At 38.4% G+C, this 16,777-nt stretch overlaps 1 protein-coding gene across 5 annotated transcripts in view; it reads right to left on the reverse strand.

The window, feature by feature from the left end:
* TANK (TRAF family member associated NFKB activator) overlaps nucleotides 1-7,882 on the reverse strand; it is a 29,140-nt gene extending 21,258 nt beyond the window's left edge. Inside the window, exons 1-4 of one of the 5 annotated variants that reach the window (XM_061344164.1) lie at nucleotides 7,768-7,882; nucleotides 7,037-7,170; nucleotides 2,968-3,141; nucleotides 2,267-2,340 (exon numbers count right to left, since the gene is read on the reverse strand). In XM_061344164.1, coding sequence (XP_061200148.1) covers nucleotides 2,267-2,338 — 72 coding nt within the window. In that variant the 5' untranslated portion in view covers nucleotides 2,339-2,340; nucleotides 2,968-3,141; nucleotides 7,037-7,170; nucleotides 7,768-7,882. Of the gene's footprint in view, nucleotides 1-740; nucleotides 874-2,266; nucleotides 2,442-2,967; nucleotides 3,142-7,036; nucleotides 7,171-7,767 lie in introns of those variants that run through there. The other 4 variants (XM_061344165.1, XM_061344166.1, XM_061344167.1 and 1 more) reach the window with 4 other exon arrangements.
* Between the last annotated feature and the right edge of the window lie 8,895 nt (nucleotides 7,883-16,777).

The following is a 16,777-nucleotide window of genomic DNA, read 5'->3' on the forward strand; positions in this document are numbered from 1 at the left end:
CCTATTTGGCATATAAAAAATCAGCTCTGATTTTTGAAGATAATTGTAATTGTGTGAAAGCCCAACTACAGTCACCTTTGATGAGTCTGTATTTTTGAGACAACACTTATTACAAAAGTTATCGTAGGAAATAAACCCTGATTTCAGTACCTGCTTGTAAAGGATAGGGTAACTTTTAAGTCAGGATTCTGCACATAGCCACAGAATACATCAGGTTTAAAATTAGAATTTTAGTATTCTTCAGAATGCTGGTCAGGTAGTTTATCTATAGAAAGATGTAATTTTCTTTCCCCATATCTTCTAACAAATAAATTATATAAAAGTAGGCTTTCAAAAAGATAATTTTAAATGGAAAACAGTCCTGCTTATTCCATGCAACAAATATTTTGTAAGTAACTTTAACTGCCTATGAACAGAGTTTTGCCTGTTCCTTTGAATGTAGTAACTTTTTTTTCTAACCCAGAAAATGGGGGGGGGGAGCAAGCAAGCATCCCATTCTTCATCTAGCTATACTCCATCTCATGCTATGAACAGGCCACATAGAGCCTAGTAAGACTGCTCACATTCCATCAAAGTGTATAAATACTGTTAGACAGCCAGTGAATTGAACAAGTAGTCAGGTGGCGGGAAGATACTAGCATTCAAAACCTATTATTTCATTAGCACATGCCTAATGTTGCAGTTATTGTAGTGCCAAAAACAAGCAAGAAAACTTGTGAAGTCCCAGAAAGGAAACTTACAGGAATTCAGTGAATTTTCCTGAAATTAAGAATATGTCTATTAGTGAACAGGTCGTGACCTGGGACAAGACTTGGCATTATTTTCATGTCTATTCATAGTTTATCCATACTACTGTCTAATTCTCAAATCTCAGTCACATTTAAATTCCACAGCCCCTTACTGCCCAATGTGTTTGTCTGTAAAGCAGGAAGGAAAAAAAATAATAAAAAAATCTACAAGCAAATTGTATTTTAGAAGGCCAGGTAGGAGCTGTGCTGTGAGATTTTATTAAAAAAAAGAGAAAAAAAAAAGTGATCAAAGAGCAGTACACTCCAGCAGCTATAAGAGACCTCATGAAGCAGAAAAATCACTGAGAAGCAAATTGAAAATGTACAACAGCAATGTCTTGTCAACACTTCTGTACAGAGCACAGACATGACAGCTAAAACAGATAGAAGAGAAGATGCTTTTGACAGCCAGTGTGCACAAATTATTCCTTGAGTCAGATGGCAGCAACAAGTTACCAACTAGAAGATCTGCATGACAACCAACCATCCATCTGTATCAAACACCATCTGGCCGAGATGACTCTGGCTTCTGTGTGCTTGACATGGCTCCCAGCTCTAGAGACTGGCAAAACAAGTGGCCTATTGGTAACTTAAGTAGTAAACTGTTAACAACAGAATCGTGGACAATCCAACAGTGTGTGAAGGCCACACAATGAACAGAGAAAGTTACTAGAGTAAAGCACTGTACAAAGGTCATTCAAAAACCAGGGCTTTGGATAGAAAACCTGAAAAACAACACAAAAAAAGCGCCCAACTAATCATAGAATCAATGCTTGAAAAAATACTTTTGTTCTCTTTTGATGTTATGAAATCCAGCTACTGAAAGTTTGATTAGGACAAAGATTTGAACTTGTAGTAATACTTTATGAAAGGCTTTAGTTCTTGATTTTTGAACCAGAGAAAATGCAGAGAAAGTTCTTGCAAGCATTTCACTTAACACTGCTTATCTCACATACATCTTCGGTTTTCTTCTGTAGACCTTAGAATGGCTATCCCACATTGTACTTCTTGGGCAGAAGTTTCTTTCACATACTCTTAGATGACCCAGGTGTATTAATTTGACTGGTTTTCCTTTAAATAATTAATAATTTATCATAAGAGACAGAGTTTAAAAGATTCCCAAACATTCTAAAATATGTTGCCTTTGATTAAGTTAGTTGCAATTTCAGCAGAGAACATATTGGCATGCTACTTGTACTTCTTAAGTACAGAAAATGCTACAGATTTGCACCAGCACTGCTCCAAGAGACTATGAATGGAGAAAGACTGTACACTGGCTGATTGCACACAGGACTGATTTGATAATTGTTCTGCAGTGCCTTGGATAGTTTATTTTGCCATGCAAGGGGATAGCAAGACTGTGCCCAAATATCAGAATATTCTCTAGTAGACCTTTTTCCTGCTCCCAGTTTTACTACAGCTTCCATAACTTGACACTCAGTACGGCTCATCTGCCCCTGAACAAAAGCCCAATCTACCAGTTCTATGGAAGTATCAGAAAGTCCTGCAGCGTTAAAAACATTTGAGCCTTCCTGCAGCAGAGGTTCCATTGCTGAGCAGAATACACATGATCAAATGAGTATGACAAAGCCCCAAAATGACAGCTTTGCATTATGCTGGCATACATGATGAGAAGTTCTAGAAGATTTCTGCCTGAATTAATGTATTCCACAACAGACTAAGTAAAAATTCAAAAGTGCTCCTTAGTGGTCAGAATGCCTCTAGAATCTTTCTACTACTTCATAGTTAAAGAATAACTGTTCAGATGATTATTTTTAAAAATCAATACTTATAATATTTTTAAGGTGAGTTTGCTGTAAATGTTTCAACATGCAAACTCTGCTCTCCTAATAGCTTGCACAGTGCTTAACCCATTAGTCTTTGACCTTCACATCAAGCAAACTAATAGTTCATATGGCATATCTTCCCATTAACACAAAAATGATTTAATATAAGCTATTTACATTAATAATTTTTAAAGTAATTTTTTATTAAAACAAATTAAAATTCAAAAAATACTTCATTAAAGTTAGGTAAAGTTATATACATCATTGCTGTTTGTATTAGACTTCATTAATCCTCCAAAACAGACAACACTTTTTTTACATTTAAAACAAACAAAAAAATAACCCCCAAACCGTAAATTAAACAAATTAAATGTCAAAAACCTGAAACCCACCTACTACATTCACAGCCTAAGGAGTTACCCTGCAGTGTACTGGCCTGCTTTCAGAACAACAATTTCCAGATGCACTTGTCAGTAGGCTTCATAAGCTTTATTAAGTTGCTCTCCAATTTTGTCCACAATTCCCAATGTTATTTCATCACTGAAAAGATGGTCAAGTTCATAAACCTGAAAAGTAATCAGAAAGAAAAAGAAATGCTAAAACCCAGAAACGAGTAACTAAAACCATATATAACATGACTCGTATCAATACCAAATTCAAGTATTATGTGCAGTATGTTTGCCCATTAACTCACGTAACGGTTTGAAATATAGGTCTGCTCACCTCAAAAATTTCACTTTAAGTCCAGGTATAGGTTTAACCAAAAGCTAAATAAAAGCAGATTAATTATGGATGTACAAAATGTGTAACTGTATGTGTGGTTACAGTGTTTGAGGACTGAGACTTAGAATTGATGTAGATCACCTATTACCTGATCTTATGACATTTCCAACAGTTTCATGCTTACTAAATTGTGAAAAAATGGCACTAAAAAAACCCCCCAAACTCAGCTTTTCGCATTAAGTCATAAAAAGATAAAAGCTCAATAACATTACATCACATGGACCTAAACTATTCTATGCCATATTTGAAAATGGCAACACAAGCAACATCACAAGGTGAATGAAGACATCTTTTATCTAAAAATTGGTAGTACAAACCAGTAAGAATTAGCAAGACTTCAGACCTTTTCACAAAATGCTATCCACTTTTTACATTTTATGAACAATTTCAGTAACAGTTCCTGAGGCTACAGCTTGTGAACTTTGACATTAAGACTACAACACTGTTAAATGTCACAGACTTCAAGTCAGAGTAAACTTTGGAAACACAGGTTTGCTTCTGTAGTAATGTTACATGAATGTTAAGATCAAAATTTATCCTAAGTACAGGAGACGACAGGTTAAGTGAAGTCTCAAAAAACCACAAACCCTAAACCCCCAAGGTGTCAGCATTAAGGAAAAAAAGAATTAAAAAACCAAACAAACCAACCAAAAAAACCCCCCCCAAAACCCCCCGCAATTCACATCACCTCCCCTGATATTTAAAGATGGTTATCTCACAGTACGTAAGTATGGACAGCGACTATCATCTCTCACTATCCTCTGGGATTATTCATAAACCACAGATACTGTTAACGAAAGTGGCGCACTCAGAAAAGGATAAGCCAAGCAAGAAGCGATGAAGATAACTTGTCTTGGACCCTGGTCAAAATTTTAAGGATTGCAGCTTGAAGGTTTTTTTTCATGTTTCCTTGCTCTTGAACATCTTCCATATCATAATGCCTGAATACAGAAATGTGGTTTGACTTTGCTAAAAGGTGCAACAGACTGCTGTGTGGATGTTGCACCATTTTGTCCTGCAAACTTCACTCTGATGCGTGTGTATTGCAAAAGCAATTACATCTCACCTCCAGTGTGGCTGTACTTTTAACAGTGGCAAAGTGAAATCTTTAACAGCTTGGAATCATCTACGGATCCTGTGACGTAACAAGTATAACAGAAATGCAAGTTTGTAAGTTTTGTGTAAAATGCCCATGTTGTTTCATATGAAGGGTTGCTTTTTTTCTCTCTGAACATGAGTAGTTTATAATCTCAGGCCCATGCAGACTGTCTCAAAGCATCATTAGTAACTCTTCACCCACCCCTTTTCTCCTACAAAGAGCATCCCTCCACTAACTGAATATTCATTCTAGTACCTGAGGCATGTCTTTAAATACATTGCTTGGCTTTTTTTCAGTTTCAAATAGAGGACTGTTCCATGTAGTTCAATAAATAAAATCAGATATTACACGTGAGTGCAGGGGCAGGTACTAAAATGCAGGAGTGTATTGTTATGGCTGAAAGTGATTGAAAACGTGCTCTCACATTCTTTAAAAACCTGCAGAGTTTGCACTGATTTACCGGAATTCTCCAGAGACACTTGTAACAATTTACCTAGTAAATGCCGATGTCCTGTACATATAAAAGGTAACTTGAAAAAATTATTGCAATGGATTTAAAAGACTCTGTTCAGCTTCTAGCATGGGCAACAGGGTTCAGCTCCATATGACTCACAGAAAATGAAGGCATTACCTTCATTCATGCAAATTCAACTATCAATTTGAAATGGGGAACAGGGTTCAGCTCCTTATGACTCATAGAAAATGAAGGCATTACCTTCATTCATGCAAATTCAAGTATCAATTTGAAAAACAGTATTTAGAACTTATACTTAACTTCTGGCCTTTTACTTATGGATTGATTAAGACTGGGAGTATTAACAAAGAGTTCTGCTCTTATCGGGCCTGCTGATGATCCAACCAGCAGAATTGTAGCACTGCACCTGATTTTCTGCTTTGTTGGGGAAAATAAAGAGAATGGTAGCTCTCTGAAATCCAGACTCGATGCAGTTGCAAAGGGGCAGTAAAAATCATTACTAGTGACACTTTTAGATGGAATTGTAACTGGGAGAATTGGTCCTATATTCCCTCATAACCTAGGCATTAATTTCTGCTTCCACCTCACCCTCCCCTTTCTTTGTTCCAGCACAAGCAGCTTTACTGCAAACCATATCAACAAACTAATTCAATTTAAAACTAAATGCTAGAGGTATTTTTGCTGTTAGTTTTAATGCAGATCAGTTCCACAGACCACTTCAAAAGGCATGGTAACACAAGGAAGAAGCATAGGAGCAAAAACATTAGCAAAAAGTGAACACGGTGTTCAATGTTAAAAAAAAAAAAAAAAAAAAAGCTGTGTTCAGTGGCAGCACTGGCTTCAAAATTGTAACATGAAGTCACAATTATATAGCAGTGATGCAAATCTGCCTTGCCACAGCGAGGGATACTCCTGCCTTACGCCTCATCTCTGGCCATGTATTTTTGCCACTTACTTGTACTGGTATTAGTATTCCTATGCTATACAGTTGAGTGTATGCCAAAGTAACTTCCTCAAAAAAGCAGCAAAAATACCCCTAAAAAAATCCAATCCCCGAAGTAAAACTGGATCTTGCTCACTGCGCAGCTGCTGGAGCACTACTATCAACACAAGCAGGCAGTGGGAACATGAGACTAACCATGGGCAGGACTGCAGTAGTCTAGATTTAGATTGGATTAAACTACTTTGTAGTCACACCCTGAACTGCCTGCTGCTGGAATAAATAACTGCTTCTTATGCTATCTATCTCACATCCAGAACTCCTTGCAGTTAGAGAAACTGGCTCCTTTTCCTGCTTTTCCTTCACAGGCATCAATATTTATCAGGGAATTTGCCAACTGTTCCTTGTCATTTACCCTTCTCCCTACATCCATCCAAACCAAAACCAACAAACAACCCCAACAACCCTAAAATAAAACAACACCCAAAACAAGTATCCCCACTATCTTAATGAGGCTTAGTTATGCTGTCTCCATAAAGCATATTCAGGCCAAAGTTAACAATCTGATCTTTAGACACTGACATTCTAGACACTCATTACATCCTAAAGACTTTCACAATTTAACAGCAATAGGTAGTCAGAACAGATGCAGCAATACAAAATGTCGCATTTATCGTAACAGGGACAGAGTTAGAGTGAGATTAGCTCCAGAGTTTGTTTGATGAGGGGGGGCAAATGTGAGTACCTGTGAATGTTGAGTTGCCAGAGCTATGGCAATAAGAACTAAAATTTCGTCTCTGAGTTAACACTTTAAAGCAACTGGTTATAACGAACATTGTAAGACAAACTTTTAAGTAAACACAACCAATGAAACCTGCAGATACTCTTGAAATGCTTGCTTTCAAGTAAGAAATATTTTGCTGACATAGGTGGAAAAAAACCCCCAACAAACAGTAATATGAATTTTCTGTAAGTCAAATGCCAAAACAGCCCAAACATAAAGATTAGCAACATACTGCTGCATACATCCTGAAATCCCAGTTCCACAGATCACTGAAGAGGCACATTCTGAGTTTTCATAGTGCCTCAAAAAACACCTTAAATTCCGAAGAAAGTTTTAACTAACCATGTGTATATACATTCATTCATAATACACATGCCTACCTCTCATAGGTTCACATGAGAACACAAATGTCATCCAGAAGCAAGTACTTCTCTACATATTTCTGCTTTCAAAACAGCTTCTTCGATGGAAATATTTTGCAAGTTACACTGCCATCATCTCAGGAACTGGAAACCTGTTGAGGTAATAATTTGTGAGAGACTGCGAGCTCACTGCACTTCGGTATTTGGTGTTTCGGTTTTGGTTTTTTTTTTTTTTTTTGGTCTTTTTGTTCCGTCTAATGGACGACTTTCCCGCTTTGCCCGACTTCGGGAAGAGCCGGAAACCCCCATAAAGCCGGCAAAGGCCCCTAATGCCGCACCAGAGTTACGGCTCAAAGGGCGGGTAGCCCCCACACCCGGGGAAGCAGCCGGTGATCGCAGCGGCGCTGGAGTTAACCCCCCGCTCCGCCGCTGCCATCCCTGCAGGCAGCACATCGCTTCCTGCTCTGCTGCCTGCCGCCAATCGCCCCGCTGCCCTCCCGGCGCGGAGCGGGGAGGGTCCTATTCCTGCCCCAGCCCTCCCGCGGGCACCGACAGCACCTACGCGCGCAAACTACTCGACCCCTGCCCCCCTCCCGAAGCCGGGCGGAACGGCACCAAAGGAGGAATCGGCGCCGGGAGCGGGCGGGGAATCCGCCGCCAGCGCCACGGCCCGCACCCTATCTCCTGGGCCGAGCTCTCGCCACCCCCGCGGGCCGGAGAAGAGCGGTTTAAAAGCGGATCAGACTTACGAGCGCCTCACGAAACCCCGGGCCTCCTGCTCCTCCTGCCTGAGCACCCTAACCCAGGAACCAGAACCGACTTCCTGTTATGTCTCTCCCCGCCCTGTGACGGGGTCACTGTGCTGCCCGCGCCGCCGGTCAGGTTAGGTCAGATTAGGTCAGGTCAGGTAGGGTCAGGGCAGCGGCAGCCCTGGGCTGCTCAGCCAGGCCGGGCGTTCCCCACCGCCGAGGCAGCACAACTCTAGCCTCTCCTGCTCCGCGCAAGGATGAGCGTCTCTCGGCTCCCCTCCATCTGTCCTGCAGTGCCTTTTCTGCCTGGCTGCAGCCGGGCACCCCCCTCAGGCAGGGGTTGTACTGCTGAGTTCTACAGATCCTTTTCTATTCCAGGCTTTCCCTGATTCAGCGTGATTTGTAAATAACAGTGTTTATGTTTGTAACATAATTACGCTTTTCATGCCCGGAGTACTCTCTGGTTAAAGGGTCTTTTGTAGGTTACTAAGGTGGCATTTCTCCCTTCCCTGCATTTAATCCGTATAGGCAATGGATTTGATATATAAGAATGTAATGGAAACACAGAGTTTTAATTTTTCTTCTGATACATGCCCTTCTCTCTTTAGGTCACATGTATGACTACAACGTTTTTCCCGAAGGTGTGTAGGAGGGTGGGAGTTGGTGGGAGAAAATGAGGCGTTTCTTATGCACTTGCACAGGGTGCAGTCACAGAGCTAGTGGCAGAGAAGCATTACAGATTTTGAATTGGCCTCAGCCATCTCTGAACCCTGGTGAACATACCCACGCAGCCAGGCTGTGGTGTTCCCTCTGCTAGAGCAGAACTTTCCCCTTTGCACACTCACAGATCAGAACCTGCATTTCAACCTTACCTATGCTGGGTGTGTGCCCTTTGAAGCCTGTGGACTGAGCCTGAACATAGCTGCAGGAAGGCCAGGCATTGTTCTCTGTACTGTTTTGAAAGTTATTTCTATTATAATTTACCTTTCCTGCTAAGTCTTTAACAACCTTTTTGGTCCGTTTTGGTCTGTACTAAGATTAAAGAGACTTACGGGCAGATAGTTTGATGGGACAATAAATATACTTCCTGGTTAGCTACTGTCAAGAGCTTCAGGTGAGGTTTCAATGAACTGTTAAGGTTTGGAGAGGGTTTACTGTGTTAGCATGTCTATAAAAAAGGAGGGATTCAATTTCCTCTTTCAGAGACAGAGTGTTTGAGACATTCAGGTTTAATTCAATCAGTTTTTAGTGTTTGAGGGGTTTTTTGTTTGTTTTTTTGTGGGTTTTTGTGTGTGTGTGGGGGTTTTTTTTAAGGCGAAAAGAAGCTATTGTTTCTTTTTTTGATTTCTACATTTTAAATTTTTATTCAATCCTGTCAATAAGTTCTGTGCTTAAAATGGTAATGGCTATCTCAGTAATTGAAATAAAATCTGCAATTCTTAAATTCAGATCAACGCATGTAAATATAATTTAACTGTGCATTCAAAAAGGGATAATATTCGGAAAAGTACAAGTAGGTGTTATCTGCTGATAAACGTTCATCAACTAAGATTATGGCTACCTGAATTTGAGTAGAGCCATAACACATATGCCAACTCCAAAACACTATCATTGCATGCTATAAGAAACAAAAGTTTGTTTATTAAATTCTAGAAATGTACTTAATGTAAATTTGCAGTGAAAGTCTCAAACCTGACAAAGCAAAACGGGCAACAATATATAAACATGACTTTTCAAATCACATGTATTATTCTCTTAGTACTTTATCGATAATATTCCTTCACAATAAAGAACAAGAGAATCTGGTCGTTTGTCTTCAATATTTAGAGTGTTTTTATTTACACTTCCTGCCCAAATACAAAAAGATGTATGCTACAAGCTTTACAGTAACCCACCCTGACATTCTTAGAGACTTCCAACCCTTTGAATAAATTGTTACATAGAAGAAAAGAAAAATACCTGTGAAAATAATACAAACCTTATATTGTGTAGCTAACCCGATCTCTAAACTCTTAGTTTCTGCTTTACAATCAGTTATTTTTTGTCCTTTTCTTCCTCATTTTGCTTTCTTTATGTTTTTCTGCTCTCACCTTTTCAGCTTTCCTTCCCTACAGCTATTCCAGTAATGACTTTCTGTCCCACATCAGTATTTCACATTTTTATGTCATTGTTAAGGCAGAATTGTTTTCCTGTATGTAGTCTTCACAAGATAACTGGGAAGAACAAGTATGTATCAGCATAGTTAAAAGTTATTTATTGTTTGGAATCTAGTAGTCTATAAAACAGCTGCAAACCACTTATCTAGAGTTCGGGAGTGATGGTGAAGATGTACATTATTTTATTTCACTTTATCTTCAGACTATGAGGGAGTCTTATTTTGACTAAGTATAATTAGAAACATTTTTTTTTTTTTTTTTTTTTGAGAAGGAACGAGCTGGTACTTTTACAGGGTGAAAATGTGAAAGTTTGCTCTGGGTGGGTCAAACTTATTTAAATACCTCACATCATCTGTACACAGTTTACTGATTGACTTTACTCCTGAAATGGTATTTTAACGGGAATTTTGCCTACTCTTTACTGATGTGTTATCAGTGTGCTGATTGCTCTTAAGGTAGGCTTGAGCCTAGCAGTTCCCAGAAGGCTGTGTTTCAGTAAAGCTTTGAATCTGATCCCTGTCTACAATTTTAAGCTTATGGATACAAATTGGCTTCTACCAGCTGTCAGAAAGAGGTTAAAATATTTCTTTTAACTTCTTAATGTCGCCATTCATTCAGACACTAGGTGGCTCACGTCAGATGTTTAAACCTTTTCCAGAACTTCTAAACCGTGGTCCCAAGGGAATGTGTGGCAGGGTGCCGGGTCCTGAAAGAGTCTGTACTACTTTATGGCGTACATAAGGTGCACCATGAAGTGTCTCTCTTCTTTCGATATCTTGTTCTTGCTGTTGTTTCAACGAAATAAAAAGCATATTTTGCTCTTGAAATGCCTTTTCTGGTCAGAAAAGCAGAATTGTGTATTAATTTAGACCAAATGTCACTGTCCCCATAGTAAGAGGTAAGGTGAGGCTGAATCTTCTTTCTTTTTCTCCAACAGCAAGAACAGTTAGTTGATGAGTCTGTGAAAACCTTAGTACATACAGTCCAAATCAGGCATGTATTTTGCCTGTTGTTTGTAGTAACGGGCAAAACCTGGGATTTTTTTTTTTTTTTAAGTTCCAAGAGGTCAACTAAATAATACGAAATCAAAATGCAGATGTACAGACTTGGTGCATTATAAGCAACATAAAGTAGTGTCAGCAAAATTATGAAGCTTTTAGCTCATCTGGTAATTTTTATATATCTGAATGCTGAAGTTTATAATTTGCTCTTTCCAAAATATAGAAACCAAAGGTTTGGATTTTCTTTTCTCATCTCTTTAGTAACAGTATAGGCAATTTTTATGTTGCCTGGGAAGAGTGTCAACAGTATTATGAAATGTGGTTCTGTACTTGAGTACAGCTTATGACTAATATTAGCTGGGAACTTCCACTGAGAAATACCCAACTGAGGAACTTCCTTAAATGCAACTGCAAGCAGACAATCATTCTCTGAAGCAGAGACTTTAGCAGAAACAGCCTGCAAACTGGCTTTGGATCAGTGCAGCATTCCTTATTTTTGTTAAGTGATACCTATGATTTCTGGAGGCTCATTACCCTGGGAAAAGGTTAGCCTGCATGAAAAGGGATTAGTGCATAAAAAGGCAACCCTGCATGCTTGGATACATAGCAACTATTGTACTGAATATAATACATACTTTTTAACAACTGAAGAAAAAGCCTGTGTTGGTAATGACACCAACAGAAAGCAGCAACAGCTTTGTAGAACTAATGCTATTCATCTATATAGAACATAATCTGTGTTACATATAGAGAGAGTGCTACAAGATGGAGGGTGAAATACTTCTGAGAGAAGAATAGTCAACCCACTGATTCTTAGCTAAGCTTCAAAGGAACTTAATTGTGCAGATCCTTGAGCTCTGTTTAAGTTTTATCCTTATTGTGTATTTTCCCCTTTTCCCCCAAACCATTGTGTAGTGAAACTGAGTTTCTGTAGAAAAACGTAGGGAAAACACTTACCTTGGAAATTCATTTTCTCTAAAATCGGTGCCTTTTTTTGCCATAGAGACAAGTGCTCAGGAGATTTTACACATAAGCATTGATTTGTTAGACCTGTCAGTGTGAAAAAGTGAGATATTTTGATATCAAGTACGTTACACAGGCCTTCTCCTTATGTTCCTTGCTAAATTCAGTAAATCCTGGTAGGTGATTTAGATAGAGCTATATTATATTCAGTTTCTAATTTAAGAAAATGTGATTGATATAAGGAGTCTCTGCAGTATTTGTTGAATGTTGTTTGATTTCACGTCTTTATTCAGGCTGCTAGTGTGGAGTAGGAGCGGATGAAGGCAAAGAGGAGATGCATTTGAAATAACATTTAATTTCTAGGTCTTATGACCCCTTTTCCTCTTCTGCAAAAAGGGGAGCTCTGTGGTGCAGGATTATCACAGATGCAGTGGTATTATTTTTGTTTCTGTAGTCTCATAAAATTCCAAAGTTTGGGGAAAAGGAAGAGACGTGTTGATGCAAAGTCATTAAGTTAACGGACCTGTGTCAATATACCTATGGAACTTCTTGTCGAAACTGCTTAGGATGTGAACATTTGGGATGTGTTCAAGGGGAGATTGGACAAGTTAATACTTGAGAGATTCACTGTGGGAAGCTAAGGAGACAGGCAGCATCAATCTCAGGAAGTTCTCTGACCTGAAAATAGCTGGCAGCTGGAAGAAGATTCTGAGGAAGTATTACATATGCTTGCCCTGTTCTTATTCTTCCCAGGGCATTGATTTCTAGCCACTGCTGAAAAGAAGATGGGTTTGAACCAATGTGGCATATGTTCTTATGTTAATGACTTCATGCTGATAAAAATGTGTAGGAATTCCTCTACATTAAACAATCTCCTGTAAAAGACAGGATACTGTAGAAGGATAAGGAACATTAGTAATGCAGAAGCTCTAAGAGATCTTGGAACATCCATTCAGAATTATTTCTTATTTTTTTTAGAATATTCATTTGAAATATAAAACCTTTGAGCAGGTTTATTAAAGATAGCCAGTGAATTTTATCTGGTTTCTGAAAAGGCACTGTGAATAGTTCAACTATATTTACAATTAAAGTCTGATGATCTGAAGATCAGCTGCAATATCATGGCTTTCATTGTTAGAAATCAATCTAACTGCACACAAATTTTAACAGAAGATACATCTGTGTAAGTACACAGCAGGGCAATTTGTGGATTGCAAACAGCTCTTGAGGAAAAGGCCTCACAAAGAGTAATGGTTAGAGATTGGTGTTGGTGACAGTATCTAACCATTTAATGCAGTTCATTTGGTGCAGAAGTTTTGAACTGGGTCTCCATATACACCAGTAAATGTTACCCTAGTTAAAACCTGTACAAGGAAATAAACTTTCCATGCTTCCTCCTGAAGTAAAATTTATAGGGAAAGCTAGTAAAATGCTTTGAATCTGTTTGACTTTTTAAGGAAAACAAAACTTCCCTTTAATTATTTTTACAAGATGATAAAGCAGCTGAAAATATATTTTTAATTCCTCAACATGTGGAGTTGGTATACTTCCTTTCAACATTTTTTGGTTGTAGGTTATAGTAGAATTTGAAAAGAAATAGCTCTGTTTCCCTGCACAGTGAAAAAAATACTTTGGAGTTATTCAGCCCTGCGGTCTTGCTGATATAATTGTTTCAGCTCTCTGTGTTAAAGTTGTTTTATAAGTGAAAAGATACCTTTGTGACTTCAACAGGGTGCTTTTCTTGATTCTTACTCATGGTCATCCTATGAGAGTTTGGTAGGTCTAAGGCTTGACTAATTATGCTGTGTAAGACAAAATAAGATGTTCAGATGAGTGTTTCTGTAAATTTTACCATGTACAATTACAGAATTACTTTCTGTAACCACGTAAACAAAAAAGATTTAAGCAGTGATTGAGCAGTCAGGCTACTCAAGTTTTAACTAATATTTCTTCATATCTACATGTACCAAAGATAAATCAGCAGCTGTGCCTGCTGAATTTTATGGAAAATCTTTTCCACCTTTAAGCAAATAAAGCTTGAAGCTATGTGTTGTGTAGAGGCTTACTGCGGATTGACACTGTGCTTGGTTGAGTACAGCATCATTGCCTAAGAGGACTAAATGATAAACAAAAATACTGGCCATCTTCTTGCAAGTGATATTTATTCTTACCATGCTGTAAACAGGAATATGGATACTAAAAATAAAAGAAAAAAAGAATTAAAAAAAAGGATAATTCATTGTGTGCTCTCAGTTCTAATACAGAAAGTACATCACTGGTAATAGCTCTGACTTTCTGAAAGAGTTGTCACACTTCAAGATTTATTCCTGGTAAAGCAGGGAGAGAAACACATGATCAATGGGTTTGGGCCTTTTTGCATAATTAGTGGCAAAACGTGTGCGTGCGTGTACGCACACACACACACACACACACACAAACTTACTTTGTCTGGCACAGCTTCAGTCATCTTTTTCACCAGCTGCTAAGTCATTTTCAAATCTGTAGCTGCTTCCTCTGAGTGAAAACACACCTGCTCTTCTAGCATTGTACCCATTTATTGTTGGCTTCCTGGAAGCAAAAGATGTAAGAGAATTTTGGCTTGTAGTAGAGATCTGAATAAGCATGGGATAACTCCAAACTGCCATACTCCTGTAGTGCTACTGTATGTTACTTTGTCTGTATTAATTACCGTTTCCCTTCAGTAGATACACATTGAAGGCCTAGAAAAAAATGTTCTAAGTGGCATTTTTCTCACATTATTTTCTGTCTATATCATTTAGAAATACTCTTATTTGGCTAGGTTTTGACCATTGCTATACTGTTAGCATACACCTGCCACTGCTCTTATATTGCACTGCAACCAATTTATTGTGTGTTGGATTCAATGGTAGAATTCTACACAGAAAAATTGCAAAATTTTTCCCTGCAACCGCGAGTAACAACTGCATTTCAGATCACAAAAGGGAGATCAGGAAAGAACATTAAAAAAGGCAGCTCTTCATATGGGTAATAAACCCAGGAAAGATAAAGTGCTAGATGTCATGTTAGTTGGGAATAAGAAAACAAAGTACCAGAGGCCCTCCTTCCCTAGTGCCTGGCTTTACCTTCCCATCCATACTCTGAATTACAGCCAAATTGATAGCTGTCTCTAAAGCTCTGTTTTAGACTATTTGATCTACACTATGGCCTGGACCTTTTCATAAGTGACCTTAAACTTGTTAAAATTCTTCAGAAGCAATGGGCTGATAAAGTATTTTTCTACCAGTCCAACTTCTGATAGATTTGTGTCTTCTAACATATATACTCCTACTTTGCTGAACAGACACTAGAGTAGCTACAGACAAGAATCACAAAAAGAATTTAGGGTCATGGTACCAGTGCACCGTATTTATAGCCTCTGGTACATCTTTCCTACACAGAGGATTTAGCTTGCTGAAAAGCTTTAAGCAGAGCTGCTGCCTCTGGGTAATACTCTGTAGTCCTAAATCCTTCCTAGTTGTGTCTCTTGGAGATGAAAATTCAATTTTGCATGGACTATTTAGGGCAGAAGACATAGATCATAATTCTCCAGTCTCAGAGCTATAACAAACCTGGGGTTCTAGCCTCCATTCTAACAATGTTTGTATGCTTTATGGCACAGTAAGTAGTAGGTCATTCCCATGTTGCTGCTTTTGACAATCGCCTTTACTGACTGATTTTCTATTTTACTGATGCCTAGAACCAGCCCTCTGAAGATACCATCCTTGCCAAAGGCAGCATCAGCTTTACCTAAACCATTTCTAACATATGTTTGCCTGTTTTGAAGATCTATATTGGTGATAAAGATTTCACAGCCTCCCAAGGGACCTTCTGTTCTTTCTTACAGATTTTTTTTTCTAAATCTCTAATTATTCTTCAGTTGAACCACATTTTCCACAAGGTACAATGAACAAACTGGACAATATGCTCCAGCTGAGATTTTCCACCATAATTTTCAAGAAATACATGCTGCCTGTTTTATGTCCTTAAAACAGGACAAAAACTTAGGCTTTTAGACAAGCTTGTTCAATTATTTGCTCCAGTGTTTTTCTCAGAATGGAAGTAAAGCAGAACAGTATGTAATTCCCTAGTTTCTTCTGTTCTTTCCTCGTAAGATAAACATGATGTCTGTCCTTTTTCATTCTTCTAGAAATTCTCCACAAGTTCTCAAAGATCACTGCTAATGGCTCCAAAATGTCTTTATTCTGTTCTTGAAGTTTTCTGAGAGGAATTTCTTCAAGCCCAGCTCATTTGAAAATGTTTTATGCAAGCTATAATTCTAGCCTGTATTCTCTCCTTTTGTCACTGATACCAATTATTTTAGCCAGCTGACTGAGGTTGACCCTTCCAGTGATGAAAACTGAAAAAGGTATCAGCCTTTTCAGCATCATCTAATAGTTTCTCTCCGCTGACTAGCAGAGTTATTCCCTTTGTCTTTGTTTTGCGACAGATGTATTACCAGAATACATCTTTATTCTGCCTTAATCTTGATCTCATTTTGTGCCTTGCCTTTTCTGATTTTGCATCTTTTTTACATTGTTGTATTATTCTTTTACATTCTTCAGGAATTTAACTTAGAGCATAGAAAGTAGAACCTTTAATGAGCTTAAGGTAGTTAAAAAAATCTCACTGTTGTTTAGCATGTTGGGATTTTTTTAAAGCACATTTCTTATTTTGTCCCAAGCACTGGGGTGGTTTGAGTTATCTGCTCTTTTTCTAAAAGAGATGGAAAATCTCCTGAACCTTCCCCCCCCCCCCCCCCCGAACATACTAGATTTAGATACTTAAAATGTCTGTGTAGATCTAGTCCTGGCCGATTTGCAAGGCATCACACTGTACATTTATGTTAGAGATGGGTCTGAAGCACGGAAA

This window comes from Neopsephotus bourkii, unplaced genomic scaffold (genome assembly GCF_033783945.1).
Source record: "Neopsephotus bourkii isolate Nb327-2 ecotype Australia unplaced genomic scaffold, CSIRO-AGI_Nbou_v1 NB_196, whole genome shotgun sequence".
Classification (NCBI taxonomy): Eukaryota; Metazoa; Chordata; class Aves; order Psittaciformes; family Psittacidae; genus Neopsephotus; species Neopsephotus bourkii.